This window comes from Anarrhichthys ocellatus, unplaced genomic scaffold (genome assembly GCF_004355925.1).
Source record: "Anarrhichthys ocellatus isolate YVR2014 unplaced genomic scaffold, GSC_Weel_1.0 scaffold2, whole genome shotgun sequence".
Lineage (NCBI taxonomy): Eukaryota > Metazoa > Chordata > Actinopteri > Perciformes > Anarhichadidae > Anarrhichthys > Anarrhichthys ocellatus.
In genome coordinates this window covers 11745705-11764498 of record NW_022280032.1, presented here as the reverse complement: position 1 = coordinate 11764498, position 18794 = coordinate 11745705, and the positions used below count along the sequence as shown (strand labels likewise).

At 41.9% G+C, this 18794-nt stretch overlaps 1 protein-coding gene across 1 annotated transcript; it reads right to left on the bottom strand.

Moving 5' to 3' along the window:
* Nucleotides 1–778: 778 nt before the first annotated feature.
* b4galnt3b (beta-1,4-N-acetyl-galactosaminyl transferase 3b) lies at nucleotides 779–16879 on the bottom strand. Its single transcript, XM_031866766.1, has 19 exons — nucleotides 16432–16879; nucleotides 13382–13428; nucleotides 13178–13252; nucleotides 10536–10631; nucleotides 10083–10173; nucleotides 9887–9987; nucleotides 9728–9795; nucleotides 8258–8336; nucleotides 8031–8097; nucleotides 7672–7806; nucleotides 7395–7504; nucleotides 6059–6159; nucleotides 5133–5657; nucleotides 4561–4820; nucleotides 3968–4121; nucleotides 3796–3868; nucleotides 3533–3686; nucleotides 2380–2506; nucleotides 779–1574 (listed from the first exon to the last, which is right to left on the bottom strand). Exons 1-19 carry the CDS (start codon nucleotides 16610–16612, stop codon nucleotides 1481–1483), a joined length of 2538 nt encoding a protein of 845 aa, XP_031722626.1. The 5' UTR covers nucleotides 16613–16879; the 3' UTR covers nucleotides 779–1480.
* Nucleotides 16880–18794: the final 1915 nt, after the last annotated feature.

The window sequence follows — 18794 nt, the reverse complement described above, 5'->3', positions numbered from 1 at the left end:
TGTTATTCCTACTGTCTAGAGCATTTTCATCACCATTGTAAAAGCTAAAAATGGTCCTAAAGGCACCACAGCTGTGCAGACTTGTGTTTCACTTAAATTGTCTTGTGAGACAATGAGGTGAGGTAATGTAAGTGTCCAATTCTGCCATTGGCTGTGTGTGTGCTGATCTGACACCGCTAAATAAAGGGTGGTACTTGTGTGCTAAAGATGTGTTAGGTGATTAATTCCTAACACATCTTTAGCGGAGCAGAATGTCTCCCATATGTCAAATAATAATACCTCACCTTTCTTTAACATTTACAAAGTCTGCATAGACCTTCAGCTAATACCCAAAGTGAAGAACACAACAACAACAACCTATTTTTACTATTATATTGATATGTTCTATGATGTTGTGTTTTAATAGTTTGACAGTATTTGGCTGGTGTTGTTCGCAACTTGTGAGTGTGTGTGTGCGTGTAAATCAAGGTAAAATGTGGTCCTGGAGACATGTACTGTAGCAGGAACTACCACAGATATATGAATATGGTTTTGAGTACTTTGCCAGGTGTTTATATGTCTGTCTGTATGTGGACAGATTTTTGTCGTCACAACCGTGCAAGGTGCAATCACAAAACTTAACAGGCGTGTAGTTGAGATCAAAATGAATGCCAAGTTTGAAGATGGGTGTAGTCAGAGCAAGGACACATTAACTAAGTGGGTAGGTAGTGATGGATGGGCCTTTTGTCTCAGTTCTCTATTTGAACAACATATTTACTGTTAAAAAGCACACATAATGTAATGGAAATAAAGACAATGGATTTATTCCTCAGATTTGTCAAGGCAGTGTAAAGTGTAACAGCAAAAACAGTCCCTGAGAGAAGAGAACCGTACATTAAGGCAGAGGTCAACTGTCAGCACGGAGAGAGGGGTGAGGTATATCTAAAAACAACAAAGTAAGACACCAAGGAGTAGTAAAATACAATGAAAATAGAATCCTACAAACATTAATACAATAAATATCAAGTTTATAATATGTTACAACATGACAAATAAGGCTGTGTTTATCATATACACAATCTGCAGTGTATTTAATTTAGTCACAAACAAAAGTAAAAAAAAAATTCTCCAGTTAAGACTCATGTGCAAAGCGTGTGATCTTTATGATATAGGACACTTGTGTGAATGGATCCTTGGAGTATCATTTAATTTGTCTTTGGATCAGATCAGTTCCTTCAAATCAGCCAGAAATGCAGATCACCATGGTGTCCGTCAGTGACCAGGTGTCATTTGTAATTGTCAACAGTATATCCAGTGAAATAAACTCTGTACATATCAGTAGTATCTCCTTACCAACGACCATCACCGTTGCCACTTGTGAATGAAGACAGTACCCTATTCCGTCGGTCAGCAGGTACTACGCTTACGTAGCAGGAATCAGGCTCCGGCCTTAAAGTTCACATGGTGCAGCGAGCAGGTGACAAGGTCCACTGTGGCTGGGTCACTCTGGCCTCCACATGCCATGTTTGGAGTGAAAGTGGTGGAAGAAGTTCCTCAAGTAGACCCTTTCCACTTCCAGCCCTCCCTTGAGAATCCTGGAGCAGAGAGCAGTGGCGAGTTTGTTTAGTTACAATTCCTATCATTGTGGTCACTAGCTTTTTAAGACACAACAGCGATATAAAGTGAAACAACAGGCCAAGACTCAACCAAAACAGGCTTGTTTTATATTGCTCTGCAGATTCACGGATTAATAATGAACCTAAACTAATTAGTTACAAAAGTAAGTATGCTTGTTGTTTAATTTTGAAGGGAATAAAAGAAATACGTTTAACCAAGTAGGAACATAAGTGCAAGTGCAAAATAAAAATGCAGGTGATGTAAATGTCGCCTTGTTTTTTCATGTAGTGAAACGTTGGTAAAAATATGTAGTAAAAATTGTCAGTCAGCTGAATGTACTGTAACAGAAAAGGTATGCGAATAAATCTTGCCGCATCATACTTCGGACCCTAAGGTTCCCACTTTGGAATACTCTGCTCTAGGGAAGTAAAAATCAACCCAAGTATACTCTCACACTGTTATGCATCATCTGCCTGTCATGTCAAATGCCTTCCAGCAGTTATTTTGTAATGTCTCCATCTGCTACAGCCAGTCATTGTCACAGCATATTTATTTTAAACATCTTTACCAGGAACATGCACGAACTTGTTACAATCAGCTCGGTGAATGCAAGTCGAGAGTCCATTACCACTGTCAGTAAACAGCAACATAGGGAGCAGCAACAGCTTTTAGAATGTTGTTTAAAAAAAGTTGAATGAAAACGAAAATAGCAAATAGAGGAAATAGACTAAAAATTACTATCACTGACAAACATAAAGGGAAATTTAGAAAGTGAGGACAGACCTGTCGAGGAGCTCCCAGTCTTCTCCTCCCCAGCGGTCTTTGTAGTCCTTGGTGTTCATTCCTCCCACTGCGTCCAAATCTGACTTATAGATCCCCAGCAGGCCAAAACCTTTGACCTCCCACAAACCTGCAACACAGATGGGCACATTTTCATTAAACTTTGATGTTGCTTGCATCCACACAAAAGGTTCCCCTCCATCTCTGGAGTCACACATCTTGCTTGTCTTAAGACTGAATCCCCACATCGACGAAGACGCCGTGGAAGAGTAGGCTTCCTAAAACAGGTCAGTGGTAACACAAAGATGGCCGGCTCCATGTCGATGCGTCCTTGGGCAAGACACTTTACCCCGTTGCTCCCGTAGCTGTGCCTGCGGTGTATGTTGTATGAATGGTTAAGTTAAGAGTCCTGATGGGCAGGAGGCACCTTGCACGGTAGCCCCTGTCATCAGTGTATGAATGGGTGTGAATGGTTGAATGATGACATGTAGTGTTAAAGCACTTTGAGTGCTCGGAAGACTGGAAAACCGCTTTGCAAATACAGTCCATTTAACATTTACCATGTCGAAAGTAAGTAAGCTGCATATATATATATATATATATATATATATATGCATAAATACTGAAAAAGGCATGTACAGGCAAAAAGAAAATAAAAAGGCTTGAAATGGCAGCTAATCTGGTTAAACCAAAGCAAAGTTTTTATTTTGCATTGAATGGCTCCTCTCATGTTCGTGTTTTAGACTAAATCCCAGAGAAGTCTTCTCCCCTGTGTCCTCACTGTCTGTCTCCCACTTTGTTGTACATCTAACAGGGTTCCTACACTCCCTTGGAAATGCATTTAGACATGGATGCATATTTACCATCTTCATAGTCACGTTAAAGACCTCCACAATGCTGTATTTTGGAGTAAATTAGGACATTGTTCTAAGCTGTTCTAGGCTTCTACTGCTTTATGAACACTCCATTAAAAGACTTCTGATAATGATGACTCAAGTGGTAAGGCTTTAGAGCAACAACAAAAATGTGAGAATTATATTTGGCTGAAGAAAGTACTTTCAAATTGATTTTCAATTCGATTACATTTCCCACCTTCAAAAGGAACCATGGTCACACAAAAATATAATCATGATATATATGGTGTATCTGCGTCTACCTCTGGCTTCTAAACGTGTAACTCCGCAGCCCAGTCTCAGGACTATTGGAGCAAAGGCCATGTAGCCCTTCACACAGTGTTTCCTGATGGTGTCGATGATGAAGGGAGGGAAGTTGACGTGGAGGTCACAAAGAAACACAATGCTCTGGTCATCCTGAGGGATAATGAGGAGGGAAAGATGCAAAAAGGGATGTATTATGACTATTTGCACATCTATCACTTCATCTTAAAGCTTTACTGCAGAGTGATGTTGCAACACTCACATGTATAAGGTCGACACCTGCTTGCAGACCAGCCGCGCGCTCAAAGTTTCCACTCAGCTTCACATACTGGTACCTGATCAATTCCACAGGCCAAATCATAACACATACATATATGTGTGAGCTTTATAAAAATCTGAGTTGGCAAATTCAAGCGAAACAAACATACACACACCTGGGGAGTGAGGAATTCTGTAGAGCCTTCCTCACGTCCATGTCCGTGCTGCTGTAATCTGCGACGATGAGATTGAAGTTGGAGTCTCCGGTTTCTCTGAACAATTGCTCCATGTCTGCGATCAGCTGCTGCACCCAGCGAGCCTGGTTTTTCACTGAGGATCGTACAGACAAATCAAGTTGTTCAGGTCATGCATAAATAGACATAAAGGGAAATAAATATCTAGAAAAAAGCAGAGTTAATGCCCCCCCCCCCCTGTCCTTATTCCTACACAGTTCAGAGAATGGCTGCTATGGATCCCTCCCGAAAAAGTGTTTTTCAAAAGGTCCTTCAAAAGGTAGAGTCTTTCTACAGCTTTGAATCTTACACCAATAGCTACATAATGGGACAAAAAACATATTTTGGAGGCCTTTTCTTCTACTGGAGATCGAGTAGAAGGAGAATAACTTTAACAGCCTTGATGATGAATGTTTTTGTGAATTGCAAAGTAAAACAGAAGCCACCACACAAAAAGGAGCACGGCACAGGACAAAGGGACCAAAGGAGTCGGTGAATGTAATGGCTGTAGTGAGCGTAGTTAAAGGTGGATGTACCAGGTATTATGAAGTGGACGGTGGCGTCGGGATTCCATTGGAAGCCCACCGGGTTACAAAGCTTCAGCTGAGGTTCCGGTCGTTGGAAATTTAAGTCCTGGCTGCGTTGCATGCTGTGGCGAATCGGAGCATAGATGTAGCGCGACAGGCGCAGCAGCTGGCCGTTCACATCTTTCAGCTCCAGCTCCAGAAGGTAGCGGTTGCCCTGGGCCGCGTCCACGCGCTTTACAACATTAACAACGCGCACCAACGTGAATTGCCTGCAAGGACAGAGAGAATCAAACAAACATGGTTGAAATGTGTCAAAACAATTGTGCAAGCCATGCAACATGATTGTACTCGCTATTTCGTTATATTGGAAGTTTATTTGATTCCAAGATGTCACATCATTATTAAAAATATTTTCTCTCTTTCTGCCAGTAAAATTATTTTAATTAAACAAATTGACATTTATCATGCTGATACTTTTTACCCATTTTAGATCTCTCATAATGGAAAAATATATTAATATCTTATTCTTGTTAATAAGGCTGATTCCTGAAGCACAGTGCATATACAAATACAGTACTTACTCGTGGTGCTTTTCGTTTAGTTGGTCCATGAAAGCTTTGACCACAGGCAGAGCGTCATTAGAGGGGAGAAGCAGGTTGCCTAGGATGGAGCATCCCAGGTCAATCCGATCTGATTGATGTGCCTGAAGGTTCAGGTGGCGGATCTGGAAGGTCTGGTTCCAGTTGATATCAGTGCCAATTGTGTGGATGCTATTTTCTACAACTGGTAGAGGCATTTTCATCCCTTTCTTCTTATCCCTGAGGTATTTACTGTTAGATGTGTCCCTCTGATTTAGCCTTTTTACAGTGCGACCAATGTCTCTCTTGGGTGTGGCAAAACGCGTGTTGGTGATTGACTGGAGCTCCATTTCCCCTAATAAATCCCTCCCCTGCTTGGCCACTGGGTTTTTTTCGAGCAGAGGCTGTTTCTTTGCTTTAAGCTGCTCTCTGTCCACTTTATTTACGTTATTCTTTAATTTCCGTCCTGTGTTTCCTATGTCCTGCATATCAGGAAGTTCTAGTCTCATGTATCCAGCGAAACGGAACCTGAAGACAAGAGCACAAAACACACAATTAAGATTTAGAAGAAGTTAATTAGCCTGATGTTACGTTAAGATCCCAGATTTGTTGTTGGTGTTGTGCTGCCTTAATTTTCTCGTTGTGTTGTTGCTGATGTATTTGTTGTATAATAAATATGTACTGTCTCGTAATTGTGTTTTTATAATACAGTGTTAATGTTATACTCCTCCCCAGGCACTAAGAATAAAACAAAACATTTTCATCTGCTGCTGTGAAAAGATTCTCAGTACATTAAAGGGTGCAGCACCCTCTGTTGGTGATACTGTTAACCTACCTCTAATTACACTGTTCGTATGCATTTTAATTTAATATAGTATGTCAAGATAAACGTTACTACATATGGATCTATAATTCATATGGTGTATTACCCCTTCGTGTACTCCAAGCTTTTGGGGTAGAAGCAGCTGTTCTCTGTCTCAATGTGTGTAAGTCTGGTGTAGTCATTGGGGTAGATGTAGGACATGTGGATCTGGGGAGATGAAATGAAATGACATGCTGTTAAAGCTGATGAATCACGAGATCTGGTATAATATACAGAATAAGGGTTGTCCAACGCCCGTCCACAGGGATCAAACTGGTGTGTAGAGTTAAGATAAGAACAGAACATACTGCATCATGTCTTCTTTTGGATGCGTACCAGATTTCAGAAGGATATTCAAATATTTTTCAAACTAAAGAACTCAAGTAGTTCAGTCATTTTTGGGGGATTTGAGCTTATTGTGTTTTCTTGTAGAGTTGAGAAGATCAACACCACTCTCATATGTGTCTGATACATATGAAGCTACGGCTGACTAGCGTAGCTTAACATAAAGATTGAAAGCAGGGAGAAACATCTAGCAAGCCTGCGCCCAAAGGTTAAACAAATATTCCAATTATCTCCTAAAGGTCACTAATTAACGTGTTATAGATTTTTTTTGTTTGTTTAATCAGTACAAAGAACACGTGGACTCACGGGGGGGGGGGGGGGGATACGTGCAGGACACACCTGGAATGTTGTCGCAGATCTCTCAGTACGACCCTGCTTGTACTTTGGAATAGAAAGAGGGCCTCTTCACGAGCATCTCAGTGCTTAGCTGAAGACTAAGAGCCTGATAGTCCCACTGCTCTGAAACACTCTGACGAAATTAGGCAGTCTGAGTCAGGGGCTTCTTTTAAATCCAACCTCAAAACATACTTTTATCGCACTGCCTTCCCTGATTTATTTCTGATTATAGTTTTTTTTCTGTTTGATGGGTTTTACATTTGTAATTTGGATGTTGCCCTTTTAGTTTTAGTCTTTTTTATGTGAAGCTCTTTGTAACTTTGTTATGATTAGTGCTATATAAATAATGATTTATATTTGCATTATCATTTATCTTATTTCTTAGCCGGGCATTGACATCCTGGAGAAGGTTGCTCGGCAAAAAGCAGAGACTTCAGGAACTCGGCACAAAGTGATGGGAGCAGCCTGTCCTCTGAGGACCTTAGATATGCTGGCATCATTTTGATTCCTCAAATAGGAAACTCTGCTCAGCACAACAAGAAAAAATAAAAAAATAAGAGAAGGCCATGAAAGATGGAAAAAGCTTCCTATAACAATTGCTTCTTCAGTGCTATCCCAACACTGTATGAGATCTAGAATAATATAAGATGATGAGAACAATGCGGGCTGGAGCTCCACCAGTAGAAATGTAAGTTAAATAAACAAACTATATAAATACATACAAACTGCAGTCCTTGGTAACGGTAGAGAGGAAAGTTTTTGATTGTGTAGCTGGGTTTGTAAGAGTAGTCAGGCAGGACATCTTGGAGATACTTGCTGTTTATCAAAGGCACTGCAGACAAACACAACACACAGATTTGAGATGCGATCACTTTGTGCGTTCAGCATGAGGACATATGTTGCAAAACACTTGATAGCAATTGATGGTAGGAAATGAAGGATAAGGTGATTCATCTGCTGCGAGGCGAAGAAATAGGGCAAAAGAGAGACGTCTCTCACCTTCGTACAGAGTGTCTCGCGGGTCTTCCCTCAGCATGTCTGCTGCACCAGTCTGCTGTTTTGTGGGCGTGTGCTGGTGACTTGCAGCCGTCTGTGGTATGTGGGATACGTCACTCACCGACAAGGCAGACTCATCTGTCGGACGAAGCCACAGCGTATCAGAATAAGTCAAGTGCCGTATTTATTGTAAAACAAAACCACTGACTTGATATGCAGGTTTGAGCATCATTGCAGAATGATGAAGGCAAACAGTTTTGGATTATGAGACACTTTGTGATAGAGCTTCAACCTTGAGCTCACTGAGCTCAGTGGATGATGTATTTTTAAGTAACAGGAATGAAGTGGGTTTTTGTACTTACCAACATAGAGGGAGATGTGACTGGATTCAATAACCTTGAACCTAAAGCCTTGGTCCAGGAGCTGCCACTGTGTGAAAACCAACACAAAGAACTGCATGTCTCTTGCACTTTATTCCTCACATTGCACATGAAAATGAGCACAAACCTGACATGAGAGTTGGACCCAATGAAATGAGACTAAGAATGAAGGAGAGGATATTTTCTTTGACTGCAGTCTAAATACTTACTGCCACCACCACATGGTCGGTCCCTTTCTCGTTTTGCTTGTGGATAACTTCAAAAAAGTACTTCTTCTGAGCAGACAGCCTGTCAGAAAGTGAAAGTTAATATTCAATAAAGTGACATCTGACGGAATCTAAAATGCTTCTAAAAAGAAATACAACCATGCTGCTCTAAGTGCAGGATCTGTGGATGTGGGTACTCTTAAATTTTTTCACCATTAAAAGTTTTTTTTGGAGAGTTTTTATTAATCCAAATATTGTCGTATGCTGTACAGATTGTAAATTGAGGCAAATTTGTGCTATTGGGTTATGTAAATGAACTTGACTTAACTAGATGAAAGGAAACAGCATCTACCATGGGCAGATACAAATCTGTGTATCGGTCTCTTTTCTCTGAGGCCTCTTAAGGCTGATGAAGCAGATATTACATATTTGTTTTTATTAGGGTCATTTTTAATACTTTACTCTTTGTTTTATCTAAATACATATCTGCAAATTTTGGCTGATGCAGTTGTCAGGATCCCTATGTGTATTTGTGTTTGTGAGTGTGTCAGTGTGGGAGGTGTGGCCCTGACTAGATTAAGTGAATAACAGCGTCACAGAGAAAGGGTTAATCAACTATTAACTTCTAGATCAATTGATCTCCCTCTTATAGGTGTGTCCTACTTGAGAATATTCAAACAGACACTCTGAATAAACAGTTACACCCTTGTGGAATTAATGTAATATGTCTTGCTATTTGTCACGATTAGGCTTTGCCTTCTGTGTTCTGTGTCTGTGTGTGTGTCTTTGTGTAGCTCCACACCCTCTTCACTCTATCTGTCAGCCACTCCCTCAGCATCAGCCAAACTCCCTTCACCTGCCTCTGATCACTAATCAAGCACTCCCTCCTCATCAGCACAACTCCCCTCACCTGTTCAAGCCACTATATATACTCCCCTGCTTGCCCTGTTCCGGTACCAGATCATTGTCAGGTCAACCCGCCTGTTTGGCTCGCCCTGCTCCTGGTTTCCCAGTCTGCCTCGCCCTGCCCTGCCGGATTTCCCCCATCGTCTCTCGTCTTGTCCTCGGATTCCCTGCTGTGTTCCTGGTTCATTAAAACCCGTTCCACTCTGCTTCTGGTCGTGTCTGCTTTTGAGTCCTCCACCACACCCCGTGATACTATTCAAACAAACTTTTTAAAGTCTAAATAATCTGCACAAACAAGGCCACTAGGCTACACATAAACTTAAGTGTACATTATGTGTAGCCTACAGAATGTCTTGCCCAGTTACGGTAAACTACGCCCACACAGTGACAAAACTTTCCAGCATGTTGGCAATATTTCTGTGAAATAGCTAGAAATGCATATCTAATATTTTCCAGCACAAGTGTGTAAGAATAATGTTGAGTTTTTACATCAACGGCTCTAGTTTGGATTCCCAGAAGGGCATCTTTTCATTTTTAATAGTATGATATCGTCTGGTGTAAACTTACCGTATTGGTTTGGAGGTCTGACTGGCATACTTCTCAAACTCGCCCGGGGCTGTCCACTCTGTGCCTGCCTAGAAGAAGAAAGCCCACGTGAAAACAAATATTACAGTTTAAGGTACGAAAAAAATACTCACTGCCAATTGAGAAAACAGTCACACGTACCTTCCCAACCCATGCCAACAACTGCAAGTTAAGTGGATAGTCATCTGTGCTGAGCCACAACTCAGAGTTGTCATCAGAGCTCAGGGCAAACACAAACTCTCCTGAAAAAAGAGACAGGATTGAGGGAGAGATATATAGCATGCGTGTACTCGGTGTGGTTTCAGACTGGAACTAGATCTAAAAGTACATGTTGTACCATCAGTATATGGATGTAGATAACCAAATATCCTGAGTCCGTAGTTGGTCCGCTGAGGAGAGATGGCCAGCTTCTGCACTGTAACCCTGGACTGAAAGAGCGAGGAAAAGCAAACTTCGAGAATCAGCCATGATATTTACTCAAAGTGAGACTACATCTTGAGTCCAGGGGCATGAGGATCTAGCATGTGGATGTAGAATGCAACTTTGAGTGAAGACAACCGTGTGTGTTGGACTATGCTTGTGTATGTCTTTGCACGATGAATGCCTGAACTAAATTTCAATGGGAATCCTTCCTATAGTTGCTGAGATACTTCCGTCTGGAACAAAGTGGTAGACCGACCAATATTTCCATCCCTAGAGCCATGGTGCTAGCCTTGCTAAAAGGGTAATTTATCGAATAGATATAATTAATGGCAACTGAGTGAACTCGGAAGATAAGGGTTTGACTCACATGAGGATACAGAGGGTAGTGCAGGTTCTTGCGGAGGTCAGCTGTAGAACTGCCACACCAGTCTTCAAAGACGTGCAGATTAGCCCGTCCCTTATACTGCAGGAAGTAAACAGAGGGTGAAGACGATGCTGGAAACACGCTGCTGTTTGTGCTGCAGTAAGTCTGCAGTGGGACAATTAACCGTCTGGCCTCAGTACAGACTTCCTTAAATATCATTTGATTTACAATGACAGTACTTCTGGTTTCAACTGACACCCGATTCTTACTATCAACCCTACTTTTATTTAAAGAGTCGGTTCAGCCAAATTTTAAAACATTAGTGGCATCTAACCATGCACATAGTTTTGGTTTCATTTATTTGCTCAGGTTTTTATTACCTGGCTCCATCCTTATTCTATAGAGGTGAATACAATGTATGTGGTGCTCAAAACATTCTGAAATTATGTTAAACAAAATACAAATTATCTTCACAGAAACCAATTAATCTGAAATAATCCACAGATTTTTTTTTTTTTTTTCAATTTTTCTGTGTTTTGAACACCACATTGAATTAGGGTGGAGGCAAAACCCTCAAACATCGAACATCAAAACGATCTCTGCAAATAATAAAATCAATACTATTTGCATAGCTGAAAACCACTCGAGGTCAAGTGAGTATTTACATTTAATTAGTTATATAGGTTTGATGATGGGGGCACTGGAGTGTAATGGACTACTTCTAATTTTTCTGATTATCTGAATTGTCAGGAGCTTTTCTTGTCTGTGTTTTTGTCCTGCTCTGGTTATACTTGCACACTCACTATGCAAGTCTGTTTCGTGAACCCCAGGAAGGATAGCTGCTGCAATGCTGTAGCTAATGAGGATCCTAATAAACTAAACTAAATATATTTATACTCGGGTAGAGGGGTGAATCACCGGAAATGTGACAGAGGAAACTGCTGTCAAATTGCTCTTCAATCGATCCAACGGAATTCTGTGGGAAACACACGAAGGTAAACGAAGAAACAGTCGAGTTTCAGCAGAGGCCCAGATGTCCTGTAAACATACACCTCTGTGACATCTGCCAAAGAGGCCATGTTATCTGATCTCTGTGTGCTGACTGCTGCACAGGGGCAGAATGATGAAGGTAAGCACCAAAGCCTCAGTATTACCAGTCCAGTAGTTGATCAAATTTCATTAGTGGTCAAGCTAAACGCTCTGCTGTCATCAGCACAGTCAGTTAAATATTAGTGTGACCCGGGTTTCTGAAGTTAGGCTGTAAAATAATGACTCAAAGCGCTTCACAGGCTCAGTGCTGCTTGTAATCATTTAACAAGCCTCCTCCTCTTTGTTGTCATGCCTGTGATCAAAGGCCACTTGACTGTGAGTCTGAGGAACTCTTTTGCTGTCAAACTCAACCATATTTTAATTCAACCATGGCTCTGCTGCACCTTTTTCTCTTTCCTTTCCCTCCTATTGGCAGAGTGCTTAATCTGTGAAAGTCATGACATTTAATGGACTTCTAAAGTGTTATTGTTATATTCTTTGTAGTTACAGCTCCACAGTTGTGAGAAATGGCAGCTTTTCTTTGACTTCTGTGATTGTAAATTGAATATGTTTGGGTTCTAGAGTGTAGTTGGACAAATCAAGACATTTCAAGACATCATTAGGGACTTTTGAAAACAGTATGTTTCACTACTTTCTGACTTTTTATAGACCAAACAATTGGTCAATTAATTAAGAACATTTTCGGTAGATGAATCAATAATGACAGAACAAATTTTCTGGAAATAAAGTTAAAAAACCAAACATTTATAGATGAAATAAAGAAATTATTTGGATGTTTTGGGCTAATTCAATTAGTTATATACCCGAAAAAATAAAAGTACTTTATCACATTGTTGCAAAAATTATGTAAATTTAATATTCCAATGAGAGATATTCCAGGGATAACTCCTAGAATAAAGAGTATAAAAAACTAGAGACGATCTTGCAAAAAAATCGGGCCAGGGGCGTAACGTGGGGGGCAATGACCACTTCCTACCCCTCTACACCCGTCTTTGAACTCTGCCTTCATTCTGATCTCAACTACACATCTGTAAAGTTTTGTGACTGCATCTTGCACAGTTCTGACGCTGCCGCAGTGACAAAATCTTTCCAGAGACAGACAGAAATAGAAACACCGGGCAAAATACTGTTTCTGTGGTCCTTCCTGCTACAGTAGGTGTGTCCAGGACCACATTTTGCCATGATGTCACACACATAGAGAACTATACCAACGGCACTGTCGCAACTGGAAATCACCGATTGTTGACAAATTGTATATATTGTCATACCGCCCGACCCTTTTTGGATGTACACTTTGTGAAACTATTATAATGTTATAATGCAAGATTGCTTAGACTGGTCTGCAGAACCACACACAGTAACAGCTTCCCCCAAAAAATGAAACATGAGGTGCAAGCAACTGGCCGAAGCACAGCGCTGCTTAATATAGTGGAAACATGATGACAGAGCAATGGAAGCTACTGAAGCTGATTCTGCTGCAGGAAACACACTGTATACATAGGTAAATGCACTGAGGTGGGAGGAAATTGGGCAGGTAGTTCAAAAGAGGGGAGACAGAGTTTGTATGCAGGCACTGTAGACACAGAAGCACACACCTCTGGTTTCCAGGTTGGTGGAGTGTAGCTGGACCTCCAAACAGCTGAATCGTCTGGTTGATGGTTCCTTCTGACCTGGAAAACACACATACACACGCACACACAAGTGTTAGCTTGGTTTCCTCCATCCTTTCCTACACAAACACACACTCTTGCATCACCATATTTTCTATCACCACTTCTTTTTCCATGCATCAACCTTACCATTTCGTTAAACATGGCTCTCTCCCAGCTGCTGTCAGGATTCATACCTGAGGAAGTGGGTGAAAACATCAGCTGACAGGCAGATATGCATAGACTGTGCAAAGATGGACAACACTGTCAGAATGTCTCTTCTGATGATTTGAAATAAATGTGTGATTTCCCCAGGAGGTGAAACAGGTTGTTTTTTCCTGTATTGGCATCCTACTGACTTTGCATTCAAACAAAAATGTATTCTATAGGCTCGATCTGCTCCTTATGGCTGGTGGCATTTGAAAATCTGTTTATTTACAGGGCGATGGGTTTGCGAGAGGAAGCGCACATGTATATGTATGAATGACAAACTCTTGAAAGCCAAATCTCAAACAGTGCTTCTGAAAACATGGCACAGACAACATTCTGCTGCAGTGACAGAAAAACAACCACACCTTCAAATGATTTCAAACTATCATCACATCCAATGCTATAAATCTAACTCACTTGATGCTTGGTAACAGGTCCCGTCACTTCAGGTGTTACAAGCTCTCTCATATTTGAATTATACAAAGCTTGTTTTGAGCGAACAATGGAGCCCAATGTCCCAGCAGAGTCCCAACTACTCCCTGTTTCTGACCACTGAACGTAACTCCAATGAGCTGCTATTATTTGGCTACTCATGTGTGGGCAGAAATCTCTGGCAGTCTAGCTGAGCAGATGCATAAATATTATTCCTTCGAACCTCTTCAGTCATCTTTCAAATTATAGGGTGCATTTTAAAAGGAGATCCTCAGTGTTGGCTTTTTTGTGGGCTTGTGGTGTCGCTGAGTGAATTGGGATTACAGCGCCAGTGGACCCAGAGTCTGTCATTACCGCCAGGGTGGAGATCTCCAAACACACACTCTTGAGACATGTGGGCCAATTTTGGCAACACACGTAATTCTAGAGTGCCGGTTAAGAAAAGCAAGAGAGGAATATTTTTATCTCCATCTGCACACATCCAGTCTTCCTACGTACCCTCTTCTGTTTCATTTTTGTCACAATATTCCCCACAGCACTGATAATGCGTTTGTTTTGTTAGTGCTTTGTTTGGTAAAATTCAAATGGCTGCAGGACTTTACTGGCTTTCAGCCTCCATACAGGACAACTATTACATCTAAACAACAAAGGGACTGGACATGTTTCATGGGGCTCTTGTATTAATATGACATTTTGGTCTGTTCTGGCCATTTTGGAGACTGTACTCTAGGTTTGGCACCGCTACTCTCCTGATGCAGCCAATTGGATGTTTCTACTGGATACTTTTTTAGAGTTAGAAGGATTTAGAAAAACACTGTTGCACATGTATATTTTAGGTGAGAGGCTTTGTTTAACAGTCAAAATGTAGTTTACACAGTCAATATATCATGTTATTTCCTGGTTATGAGGAAGAAGCATATTGCTGACAGTGTGCCAACATGTTTATCCCGGTAAGTATTAGAGACAAGCTGGTAAAAACTGCTTATTATTAACTGAACTAAATCTTGTTCTTCTCTGCTAAAGGATTATTTAAAAAATGTGGGAAAAGTGCCTAATAGAAAAAAATCATCTGCCCTCACAGTCAGCCATTTCTCCATCTGGACATTTATTAACATATAATGTCATACGTTATCTGTTCTTGAGTGCCTGTGTGAATGCAGGAAAAACAAGCATTCCCTTAAAGACTCATATCTGTAGAGATCCCTAGTAAGATATAAATGGCCTTTGCTAAGCTAATAAAAACAATATGATTATTAGTTTCAGGTCATGCACTGATTAAAGCATAGTTATGAATATTATATTCCATTGCTGCCAATTAATCCCCCTAAATGTTACACATTGTTTCTTTAAAGTCAAGGTTTGCGGCTTTGAGGAGGGCGATGGCCCCAAAAAGGGGACTCTTTTTCTTATCAATGCTTATTTTGTTCTGCACAACTATTGTGAAGTTCACAAAGAAACTGTAAATGAACAAAAAGCATAAGAGCTCTCCAGTGCGACAGGGACTTCCAGCCACCCGGCAGAGCTACGAGTGTGAGAAAAGACAACAACCAAACCTATAGTGGAAACAGTGAGAGATGTGTTGACCACATTTCTTGACCCATAATCTAGTAATAACTGTTCATTTTAAAGTAAATTTGATGTGTGTGTATGAGAGAGAGATAGAGCAAGAACTGCAGCCTTGTAATTAAGTTCGAAAAATAAAACTTTTTGCGCATGAAATTAAGTATCAAGACACACTACAGGCAGGAGGTCCAACATCTGGCTGAGTGGTGCTCGGACAACAACCTGGTCCTGAACACCACTAAGACCAAAGAAGTCATAGTGGACTTCAGCAGATCCAGGAAGACCACACCCTCTCCACTCTACATAAGTGGGGAGGAGGTGGAGAGGGTGGACAGTATCAAATTCCTGGGGCTCCACATTACTAAAGACCTCACTTGGTCCCTGAACACATCACACCTGGTGAAGAAAGCCCAGCAGAGGCTCTTCTTTCTAAGGATGCTAAAACAAGCTGGCCTGCCCCCTACACTTCTGGTAAACTTCTACAGAAGTGTGATTGAAAGCATCCTGTGTCAGTGCTTTACTGTGTGGTATGCCAGCTGAGACAGCAGAGAACAGGAGGGACCTGGCCCAGGTGGTTAAAACAGCACAGAGGATTGTGGGAGTTACCCTGCCTGACCTGGACAGTGTGTATGCTGGCCGTCTCCAGAAGAAGGCCAGAAACATCTGTACAGACATCACACACCCGGGTCACTCTGTTTGTTCCACTACCATCAGGAAGGAGATACAGGACCATCAGAACCCGGACTAACAGGCTGAGGAACAGCTTCTTGCCAAGAACGGTTTCCTCCATCCCCCCCCCCCCCCCCACACAAGTGTCTTTCATGCTTCTTTTTTTACGTGCACACTTTCCATTATTCCGCTGTTGCATCAGTTAGGTTCATTATTGAATCTAACCGCAGTCTAAATGATGCATTGCATAAACAAAAACTTGAATGGGCAAACACTTGTTGAGCAAGCCTGTCGTAACAGTGACCGGCTGGCAACCACAAACTTACTGGTATCACTGCTCCATGCTTTTACAGCAACCATCTCATGGTAGACGGCCACAGCTCCGAGCGTCAGAAGAGCAGCGAACAGGAGATATTTGCGGTTGTGCATCAAAATCTTCGCGGGGAAAAATACCGCCATCCTCTTGGCAATCAGGCGATTAATCGGTCGGGTCCACCGCTTTGTCATCAGGACACAGCCCTTGTTGAGCTCGTCCGCTATCCACTCACCGCTGCTCCTCAGTGGGTGCGCACTACCGGTGCCCTGAATATCCCCAGGGTGTGCGGCCACTGGTGGCTCTCATCCCGCAACAAATCCCACTATGACCTGGATAGACAGTTTAGTCTTTCCCAGTTTGAAAGACTAAACTGGGCACTCGAGGAGATCTAAATCCTCCTGACCTCTGCTCCGGCTAGTCCGACATGTCAGTGCACACGGAGCCGTACAAATAGCGGAATGAACTGTGAAATCTCACACCAGTTCAACTCAAAACCACTCTTATAGGGACATGGAACAGACAGAAGATGCTTGAAAAACATCGGAACTGAACTACTTCTGCCTTCAAAATAAAAGCGTGATGATGACTTAGTGGTGACAAATGAATCATTGATGTGTGCACGCACGGATCACTTGACTGAAATTCACTATATATTACCGATAGCACGTTTTGTTTAATTTATAGTTTTGTTAGTGGTGTTATATATGCCCAGTATATGTGTATACGCAAACATGTTTGTCGCTTGATACTTTATTTTGAAATATAATACCGGAAACACGTTTATGTTTGCAGCTAGTTTGACACTACTCGATCTGAGATTGAAGGGAGGAGTGATCATGGGCAGCACCCATCAGCGTTTACCTTGAGATCTACCTGTTGCACGTAGTAGTCACATCTCCGGTCAAAAACAGCCGTCTGTCAACATTTTTGTTGGTTCATGCCACTTCTCAGAGGACGCTTTAAACACAGCCCTGTTCCATTTATAACGGGTTTGACTAAAAAGTGATGGATAAACGGTTGAAACAATTTGCTTAACGTGATGGATAAACGGTTGAAACAATTTGATTAAAGTCCAGCAATTTTAAATTTCATAATTGCATTTAAAAAAAGCTCACCAAGATTTGACAGAATACAGATATGGACGGGCATTACCAACAAGCTTAGGCAGTACAGTCTGTGGAAGTGTAGTCCGTGCAATGGACCTGTCCCAATTAAAATAAACCTAAAATGTCATGTAACAAGGATATATCTGTGCAAATGTGAAATAGTTATTCAAGCCTTTGTTGAGCCATGCAAATTACTTAAAATGGTAACGTGAGCCGCATGAGCGCAATTCTGGGCGCATCTTTGCAGCTCTTTTATCCACAATCTACATTTCATCTGTCTCAAAGATTGCCATTGGTTACATTCTGACGAGACAAATAGCTGCTGTTGGTGTGTCGATCAAGCTATTACTAGTTGTTTAAAACTTGAGTAAAAGGTTAGAAGTAAGCCCCGAGGGCTACAGCCCACGAATATAGACCGATCCTAGCCTAATGTAGTTCTTAGGAATGTGTTTAAACCTCAGGCTTTGTTCAAAGTGTGTTTCATGTGTTGTTACATCTCTGTCGTTGGCAGACCCCAACCTGACTATTCTCACTGTTTTAATCATTCATGGGTACTAAAAGTTGATGTCAAATACATTCTATATTACTGGACACAAATATTTATACATAATATTTGGACATCGTGGAAATTTGTCATTGCCTCCCATCACACGGCATTAAAAAATGCTGCTGGTATGTGTCAGAAAGATTCAGCGCTGTGGTCATTTATGAAGCTGCACTTTGTTGTGTGGCAATGAACTGCGTTCTGTCAGGATCCCTGTCAGACCAGACACCTCCCATGGCCACACAGCTGCAGCCACTCCAGCCGATTACCTCCTGCAGGCTGACACACCAGACTCAGGTCCCACTAACGCTTTCCCTGGCACTATATAAACTCTGGTCCTGCAGTCTGGGGTTGTGAGGTCGTACCGTCTTTCACCCGCTTCAACCCCATTGCATCTTCTGCCTCGAGCGCCTGCCTCCGGTGTCCGTCGGTCCGGGAATTCCCCGTGCCCTCCGTGGTGTTAACGGACTACACGCCGCCGCTCTGCCCTCCGTTGTGTTAGCAGACTACACACGCCGTCAAGCTGCCAGCTCTCCGGTGTCGAGCCACGGGCTCCTGCACTGAGCTGCACTGACCTGCACTGAGCACTCACGATCAACTGTCCTGATGTACCGGTGCCCTGGATATCCCCAGGGCGCGCGGCCACTGGTGGCTCTCATCCCGCGTCAAATCCCACCATGACCTGGGGTAGCCGGTGATCTAAACTGAGCACTCAAGGAGAAC